This window comes from Piliocolobus tephrosceles, chromosome 1 (genome assembly GCF_002776525.5).
Source record: "Piliocolobus tephrosceles isolate RC106 chromosome 1, ASM277652v3, whole genome shotgun sequence".
Classification (NCBI taxonomy): domain Eukaryota; kingdom Metazoa; phylum Chordata; class Mammalia; order Primates; family Cercopithecidae; genus Piliocolobus; species Piliocolobus tephrosceles.
This window is the reverse complement of record NC_045434.1, coordinates 34,544,494-34,553,149: the sequence shown is the minus strand read 5'-3', so window position 1 is coordinate 34,553,149 and position 8,656 is coordinate 34,544,494. Positions and strand designations below refer to the sequence as shown.

Sequence of the window (8,656 nt, the reverse complement as noted above, 5' to 3'; positions counted from 1 at the left end):
TACACGAGAAAAACCCGCACTGGGCAAACCAGGTGTTTACTCCCACCAGCGAACATGTCCCCTTCCCCATGCGCCTCGACCGGTGGAATTAACTCGTCTCGTTGGAAAGGAAAAGATAATATTGATCTGCAGGGCATACTTACCTATATATCATGTGATGCTTTACCAACATTTCCTCCTCGTAATGACCCTCATAAGCTAAGCATTGCCATTCCCATTTTAAAGAAAAAGAAACTGAAACTCAGAGAGGTTAAGTAACAGAACCAGCTAGTGGTAGGGCCCCGAGTTAACACCCCAAAGGTGGTGCTTTTCGTGCCAGACCAGGCTGCCTCGGGGCTTCTGGACTTCCTCTTCCTGATGTCTCTCTTCCGTGATTGTTGTGGGAATTTGGATGATTTCTCATGTGAGTGAACCTGGCTCAGTCCATGCTCAGGCAAACAGAAGCGCCAGTCTCTGACAGGGTTCAGAGCAAATTTGTCAAGTCAGGCGGGTCCCGGACTGCGGTATCTGGGCTGTACTTTGCCCTAATGAATCAGCTCCGTGGAGGCTGGGCAGTTGCAAAGGTAACTGACATGCTGTAGATCTGAGGGCCCGGTGAGTCGTGGTAGATGTGGCACCTGGACTTTGACAGTCTCCAAGAGGGGAGGGGGCACTCTTGGGCCAGGTCCCTGGAGCAGCGCTGGAGGAAGGTGGGAAGCCATCGGAGCAGGTGTGTGGGAGCACTTGCTCCCTTCTTTCCCTTCTTTGAGCTGGACGTGCTGTGCCGTCAGATTAGGAAAGGCGAGACGGCCTTTACCGGGGCGAGGAAAGGTCATTTATGTGAATGTGTGAGTGTGATTTGTCATCATAGTTGTAATTCCTTCATTTTGAGAATCGAAGGTGCTATTTATTTGGTGTCCTTAATCTGAGGACTGATTTGCTGGAGTTGATGTCTTTTGGCAGCAAAATGATGTGATTTCCGTGGAAAGATTGGGTGTTGCACCTTTGCATTCGGGGAAGGGCTGCCTAGTGAGACTATCTGGGGACAAGGAGAAAGCAGGTTTCTTCTCATTCCGCTTACTTGGTCCAAATGGTTTTGAGTTCCACCAGCCTTCAGAAAAGGCTCATGTGCCCTTCCTTGTGTCTGGGACATTTGGCCTTTCCAGGGATTTGCTGGCAAAGCTGTCATTGCCCCTGGCTTTTTCAAGGGAGTGAGCTGACATGGGGAGGAAGCCACAGGTTCCCCTGAGTTGTGAGTGACCTTGGGGTGGGAGGCCCCCTCTGCACCTTGCTCTTCTTGTGTGTTCTGCTGTCTCACAGCTCTTGGCTCATAGCTGCCGACCCTGGCTCCCTGGTGTTTGAGCAGAGTGACGTCTCGATTTCAACACCCACCCTTTTGACCTTTTGTTCTGATACGAATTTTTATGTGAGGCTGGGATCTTCAGTAATGGAAACAAGTTAACTGATTTGATCAGAATCTTGCAACCTAAAACAGTTTCTAAGGAAGAAAAAAATCGAGGCCGACCTAGTCTGTGGATGCTCCTGACACAAGAGAATCCTGAGCAAGAGTAAGATCTGAGGTGTGCTTTCCTTTGGCGGGTACAACCCCTGCCCCCCACCACCCCGTGCTATGAGCAGAGGAACCTGGAAGGTAATCAGTCCTTGGAGCAATTTCCCTTTCCAGGAATACGTGGGGGAAAATTAGTTTGATGCTAGGGAGACTTCCAGGATTTAAAATCTCCAGCCAGGAAGAATCCGGAGACATGGCCTCCTAATTTTTTATGAAAACAATCCTAAATTTGCCTCTTGTTGGCTCCTCTGGAGGAGGAGCAGGGATGACCATATTATATAGGTTCTAGTTCTTTGAGGGGGTTAATGTAAGGATTCAGAAAAGGTGCTTCTTGAAAAGGTCAGTCTAAACTTCTTTCTGTTTTGTAAACATCTTCAGCCACTCATACTACCCTCATCTTTATCCTTGATAACACTACTATTTATTAAGCACTTTAACATGTTGGTAACATGTCAGGCACTTTGCATAGGTTATCTTTAACTCTGTCAATAACCTTGTGAGGTAGTCATTACAGTCTCCATTTCATGGGTAAGGAAATTGAGGCTTGAAAAAATGAACTAGCTAGTTAAGTGGCAGAGTTAGGATTTGAACGCTGATCTAGCTCTCTGCAAGACCCACTCAATGATACCACAGGGCCTCCACTGTAAGTGTTAAATAAACACTTGCTGGCGGAATATGTGAAGAAACATCAACTGGGATTCCTTGATAGCATTTTTAGCTGTACCTATTACTGTTATCTGTCTCCGATGCCTCCCTCATCTGTCGTTGTTCCAAATGTACTTTTTAATTTTTTAAGCAATATCAATATAATTGTCTAGTCTGTTATTTGCTTCATGTATCTGAGATTTTTTTTTCAGATTTCTCTGTATCCGTCACCATATGGTTTGTTTTAGATAGATTTCGAGGACCATAGCTACTCTTTTCACAAAACCTAGTCAACCACTATGTTTGGATATAGATTTCAAATGATGATTTTCTTTCCTTTTTCTTTTGTCTGCAGGAAGATAAAATAACTACACAACTTACTCAAAACCCAAGACAAATTCAGAGTCAGTGATGGAACTTTGGGCTCCCCAGAGGCTGCCCCAGACACGAGGGAAGGTCACAGCACCCTCAAAGGATCCAGACGGAGGGTTTTGGAGAGATGGACATCATCGGCCTGTCCCTCAGTCTCAGCACAATGGAGAGAGGTTTCACCAATGGCAAGACAACCGTGGGAGCCCCCAGCCACAGCAGGAGCCCAGGGCGGACCATCAACAGTCCCATTATGCCTCCAGGCCTGGGGACTGGCATCAGCCTCTGTCTAGAATTGACTATTACGAAAGTGGTTATCCCAGTCAGTTGTATTCAAGGTATGGCTTTAGGGCTTGGAATGAATGCAACTCTCCCAAATGCTTATGAATAGATTGTTCTTTTCCTTCTTCCTTTTCCTTTTCTTTTTCTCCCCCTTTTTTCTTTTTCCTTCTCTACCTCACTACATGGCTTTAGCTAAATCCTGTCCTCTCCCAAATTTGTTTCTGATGACTGAAGATAGTATTTCTCTCCTCTTTATCCCCTAGTGGAACTTCTTAAAGCCATCACAAATGCAATTGAGTATTGGGGGGTTGGTGGGGGGCAGTGAAGAGGGAAGAAAAAGTGGTGAAATTCAAAAGAGCAGATGGAACCCTCTTGCTCTGGGATTGCAAAAGGCAGTATATGCAGACTATGGAAAATTTTTCTTGGAGATCCCTATAAGGAGTTCCTCATTGTCATTAGACCAGTCTGCCTTGGGATTAGCTTGACACTACCAGCACCAAGAAGAGTCCTAGTGCCTACCACAGTACCCGGAATGTAACAGGCATACCAATAATCCGTATTGAATGAATGGGAACTTTAAAAAAATCGACCTTAGGGAAAGCAGATAGAAACTTGGAGGCTGCAAGTCCGGAACGAAGAGGTTGCAGTGAGGTCATTCTATTCAGGTTGGAGAATCTGGAATTCCTGTTTCCCTGGCCTGTAGCACTGGACTTAATATTTCATGGAATGTTGGAAGCCATCTATGTTCTACTTTAGGGGTAATATTTACCTGCTTACAGATTCAGGGTTGAAATTATGACTATTATTATAATGAAATTTGTCCCTAAGAAATACTAAAGAATTACTAATTGGGCTAGGTGCAGTGGCTCACACCTGTAATCCCAGCACTTTGGGAGGCCAAGGCGGGTGGATCATCTGAGGTTGGGAGTTCGAGACCAGCCTGTCCAACATGGTGAAACCCTGTCTCTACTAAAAATACAAAACAAAACAAAACACAATTAGCTGGGCATGGTGGTGCACACCTGTAATCCAAGCTACTTGGGTAGCTGAGATGTGAGAATCACTTGAACCTGGGAGATGGAGATTGCAGTGAGCCGAGATCATGCCACTGCACTCCAGCCTGGGTGACAGAGTGAGACTCTGTCTCAAAAAAAAAATTACTAATTGATAAAACATTAGTATTATGATGGTCCTCTCCCCAATCTTTTTGGATTGTTGAATTCTCAAAGAGAGGCATGTTCAGGACAGAGGCAATAAAAGTCATCAGACTTAAGATAGTCCAGTTTGACTTTTTAATCTCAATTCCATCTGGAATAAGCATGGAAATTACAGTGGTATATTGGAGACTTAACACAGTCATCTCAGGAAGTGATTTTCTCAGATAATGTCAGGACAGAGTTTTCTAAGATAGTATGTATGTATTTGGGGAGTGAGAGTTTTACTATAAAGTAAAAGAGTTTTAAATAAAAAAGAGGTTTTTAGAATAGAGTTTTAAGTAAAAAATTTTTACTATAAAAATTCTACTCTTGTTATGCAACAAAGGCCTGACTCCTGCTCTGATTCTGTTTATAGGATCTAGAATTAACCATGGCTTTCAAGCAGATTCTAGGCTGGGTCACAACTCTGTCCTCTGAAGCTGTTTAGTTTGTCAAGTCTTCCATTGGTTTCTGTCTTTACCACCCTTGTCCTCAACTGACCAGTCTTCTCTGTGCTATTTTAGGCCAGGTTATGAGAATTCATATCAGGGCTATCAGTCTCCCACAATGAGGGAGGAATATGCTTATGGAAGTTATTACTATCACGGACACCCACAGTGGCTGCAGGAAGAAAGAGGTATGGAAAAGTCTCCAAGAAGCCTCTGGGATTTGGGGATGGGGCAGCTGGTCTGAGAGGCAGGGGAGAGACCAACGGAGCCATGTTCAGACCCTCACCTTGGGCATCTTTTCTTGGCCAGACGAGACCACAGCGGAAATTCTCCTCCTCGATGTCCTGAGAAGAGACATAAAGGAGTAGTTTTCCTTTGTTTGCATAGATGATGGTACTGTTACTAGTACTATGGGTAGTTTGCACTTCATCCACATTTTTTCTTCTACTTTGCCTTATAGCCAAGATTATAGTCTTTGACCAAGTAACAGTGAAGTCAGTTCTTAAGGACATCTGCTGGGCTACAGTAGGAGTCTGTCACTTCACCCTGAGGACAGCAGATATGCACCCAAAGGAGTGTTCTCCCCTATACTAATAGGTATAGGGTGTGTCTTAATGGCAACGTCTGAACTGCTAGCAAAGATAAATCTGTTTCAACATTGAACACACACACACACACACACCCACACACACATGTACACACCAATCCCCATCGTTGTGCGGTTGTATAGATCCATGCTAATTAGTTCAGAGGGGACTGAGAGGCGTCCTATGGACTTTCATCATTAGCTCTCACTTATCTATTTTTTCAATTTGGAAAATATGTTTTTAGATCTACTGTGCTCTAGGAACTCCTCACAGCTCACTAATATCTTTCTAAGAACTTTCAGAAACAGGAAGTGACCTGTCTTGATTTTGTTTTCTCTGAGGGTGCAGTGCCAAGGCAAAGGAGTCCTTATATCTGGCAAGAAGATTACCGAGAGCAAAAGTACCTTGATGAACATCATTATGAAAACCAGCACAGTCCACTTGGAACAAATAGTGAGACCCACTTACAGTAAGTGTGAAAGGAGAGGCCAGTTTGACATGATGTTGTCAAACTCAGACTATGTTGGGCAAATCTTCTGGCGTCTGATGCTGGTCTCTTACCTCCAGAAGCTTGTGTACCTTTGGTTTAGCCACAGGGATATGGGAGTATCCCAGGATGGGCCTGGTCTGCTGTTAACATGGACCCTGGGAAGAGAGATTCTTATCACTGAGAGTCTGTTCCCAAAGCTGGGCAAGTCTGAGTCCTGTGAGGTTCCCTGAGGTCTGTCCTAAAAGAGGACTTTAATTCTGTGTTGGCCTCAGAACAGATGTGGCCTAGAAAAAGCTCTCATGATTAGGTCATGAGAACCTACCTGGGGCTAGGGTGCTTCTCCTCAGCCTATGCCTGAGCCCTGAGAATGGGCCATCTCCCGGTGATAAGACAAGACAGGGAAGAGAGTTTTGACCAAGCATCTGTCCTAGTGCTCGCAGCTCTGGAATTCACCAACCTAAACACTCTGATGTAAGTCATTCCAGAATGTCAGGCTGTAGAGACCAACCCTTCTCATCAGGACCTGAGGCCGCTTCCAGCCACTGAGCTGTGGAACTCAAGCACTCCTGTTTTTCTGGGATTAGTAGATTGAGGTGGCAAGTGGGAGGAAAATGCTTTCTCCTATGGCACCCAGGCTGACATGGCACCTGGCCATGCTTTGGAGCAGGTCAGCTTCCGGCGGAGAGTGCTTCAGCCTTGCTGGCTTGCCCAGGACCCCGCTCACTGCTCCTGTCATTTTGCTGCAGATCTAACAGTAGGAACCTTTATAAAGGCAGCCCTGCTTCCAACTCTGGACAGGAGTGGCCCGGGGAGCTGTTTCCAGGGAGCCTGCTTGCTGGGGCCCAGAAAAATAAGGTAACCTAAAGTGACGTGGGGGCTGGAGACTGTGTCCATGTGTCTCAGCTGACACTGTCAGCAGTGGCAGAACAGGGCCCTTGGGGATGGATGTCCAGCGGCCAGCCGTCTGGAGGACCCATTCCTTCCCTCTTGGCAGAACCTCCACCCATGCCTTCCTTTCTTCCCTCCTTACTGCCTCAGTCTTAGGCAACTGAGGCCCTAAACTGAACTCCTCCTGTGCATTTTCAGCAAATTGAGGGGATTGAGAAAGGTCACCCAGCTCACTCCAACATACTGGGAAAGAGAGGACGCTCTCTCATCCAGGTGTTAGGGACCCCAGGGGACTAGCAATTTGGTTTAACCCAGGAAGAGGGAAGTTGCTAGAATCTTTGAATTCAGGTTTGAGAAGCAGGGCTTGAAACCTTTTCTAACTCTTCATTCATCCTGTTCCTCTAAAAATCTTATTGTATGCACCAGCTGGGCCACAAAATAGAGATCTTTTTTAAAGTAAACTTTTTATTTTAGAATAATTTTAGATTTGTGGAAAATTTGCAAATATACTACAGAGATGGCTCGTTTCTTTTGAGACAGAATCTCACTCTGTTGCCCAGGCTAGAGTGCAGTGGCACAATCTCGGCTCACTGCTACCTTCATCTCCTGGGTTCAGGCGATTCTCCTGCCTCAGCCTCCCGAGTAGCTAGGATTACAGGCACCCCCCACCATGCCCAGCTAATTTTTGTATTTTTAGTAGAGACGGGATTTCACCATGTTGGCCAGGCTGGTTTTGAACTCCTGACCTCGTGATCTGCCTACCTTGACATCCCAAAGTGCTGGAATTACAGGTCTGAGACACCACGCTCAGCCAGAGATTGGGTCTTAATTTTGAAAGTCTTGTATTAATCTTGTTTCCTTTATTAGGTTTGTATGATTTTTGAGGTCAATTTCTTTTGTATACTTAGTGCTTAATAGGGTAGGGCACATATGATTATGACTAATAGTAACAATACAATGGCAGCAGCCACATACACATGTACAGCACTTTACAGTGTACAAAGAGCTTTACTTTTTATTTTATTTTATTTTTTTCTTGAGACAGTCTCACTCTGTTGCACAGGCTGGAGTGCAGTGGCACAATCTCGGCTCACTGCAACCTCCGCCTCCCTGATTCAAGTGATCCTCCTGGCGCAGCCTCCCTAGTAGCTGGGACTACAAGTGTGTGCCACCATGCCCAGTTAATTTTTGTAGTTTTTAGTGGAGATGGGGTTTCACCACGTTGACCAGGTTGGTCTGGAAATCCTAACCTCAGGCGATCTGATCCTCCTGGGTCGGCCTCCCACAGTGCTGGGATTACAGGTGTGAGCCCCTGGCCTGGCCCAAAGAGCTTTTGAATTCATTATTTTACTTGTATGCACACAAGATGTAAACTCAATGAATTTCTTTCTTTATTTCTTTAGAGACAGAGTTTTGCTCTGTCACCCAGGCTGGAGTGTAACAGCATGGTCATAGCTCACTGCAGCCTTGAATTCCTGGGCTCAAGTGATCCTTCCACCTCAGCCTCCCAAGTAGCTGGGGCTATAGGTGTGCATCACCATGCCCAGCTAAATTTTTTTATTTTTTTATTTTTTTTATTTTTTTATTTTTGTAGAGATGGGGTCTTGCTATGTTGCAATTTGGGGTCTCAAATTCCTGGGCTCAAGTGATCCTCCTGCTTTGGCCTACCAAAGTGCTGGGATTACAGGTATGAACCATCATACCTGGCCCCATGAATTTCTTTACACCTGCATCCAAGGGGAAAGCATGGTACCTAGAGCATAACAGTCAATGAATGAGGCCGGGCACGGTGGCTCATGCCTGTAATCCCAGCACTTTGGGAGGCTGAGGCAGGCAGATCATGCTGTCAAGAGATCGAGACCATCCTGGCCAACATGGTGAAACCCCGTCTCTACTAAAAATACAAAAATCAGCTGGCGTGGTGGTGCGCCTGTAGTCACAGCTACTTGGGAGGCTGAGGCAGGAGAATCGCTTGAACCCGGGAGGTGGAGGTTGCAGTGAGCTGAGATCGTGCCATTGAACTCCAGCCTCATGATACAGCGAGACTCTGTCTCAAAAAAAAAAAAAAAAAAAAAGTTGATGAATGAATACATGAATTACTTGAAGTATATAGGGCAGATATGATTATATCACAGATGAAAGCACTGAGCTCAGAGAGCCTAAATCAGGTGTCCAGGGGCATAGCAGCTGCGTATAAGACA

General features: G+C 45.5%; 1 protein-coding gene across 2 annotated transcripts in view; it reads left to right on the top strand.

Moving 5' to 3' along the window:
* The first annotated feature begins 348 nt into the window (after positions 1-348).
* The window catches only part of SEC16B (SEC16 homolog B, endoplasmic reticulum export factor), a 42,040-nt gene continuing 33,732 nt past the window's right edge, over positions 349-8,656 (top strand). The window contains exons 1-5 of one of the 2 annotated variants that reach the window (XM_023231274.2): positions 349-403; positions 2,550-2,901; positions 4,566-4,678; positions 5,426-5,546; positions 6,314-6,422. In XM_023231274.2, coding sequence (XP_023087042.1) covers positions 2,606-2,901; positions 4,566-4,678; positions 5,426-5,546; positions 6,314-6,422 — 639 coding nt within the window. In that variant the 5' untranslated portion in view covers positions 349-403; positions 2,550-2,605. Of the gene's footprint in view, positions 404-2,549; positions 2,902-4,565; positions 4,679-5,425; positions 5,547-6,313; positions 6,423-8,656 lie in introns of those variants that run through there. The other variant, XM_023231273.1, reaches the window with a different exon arrangement.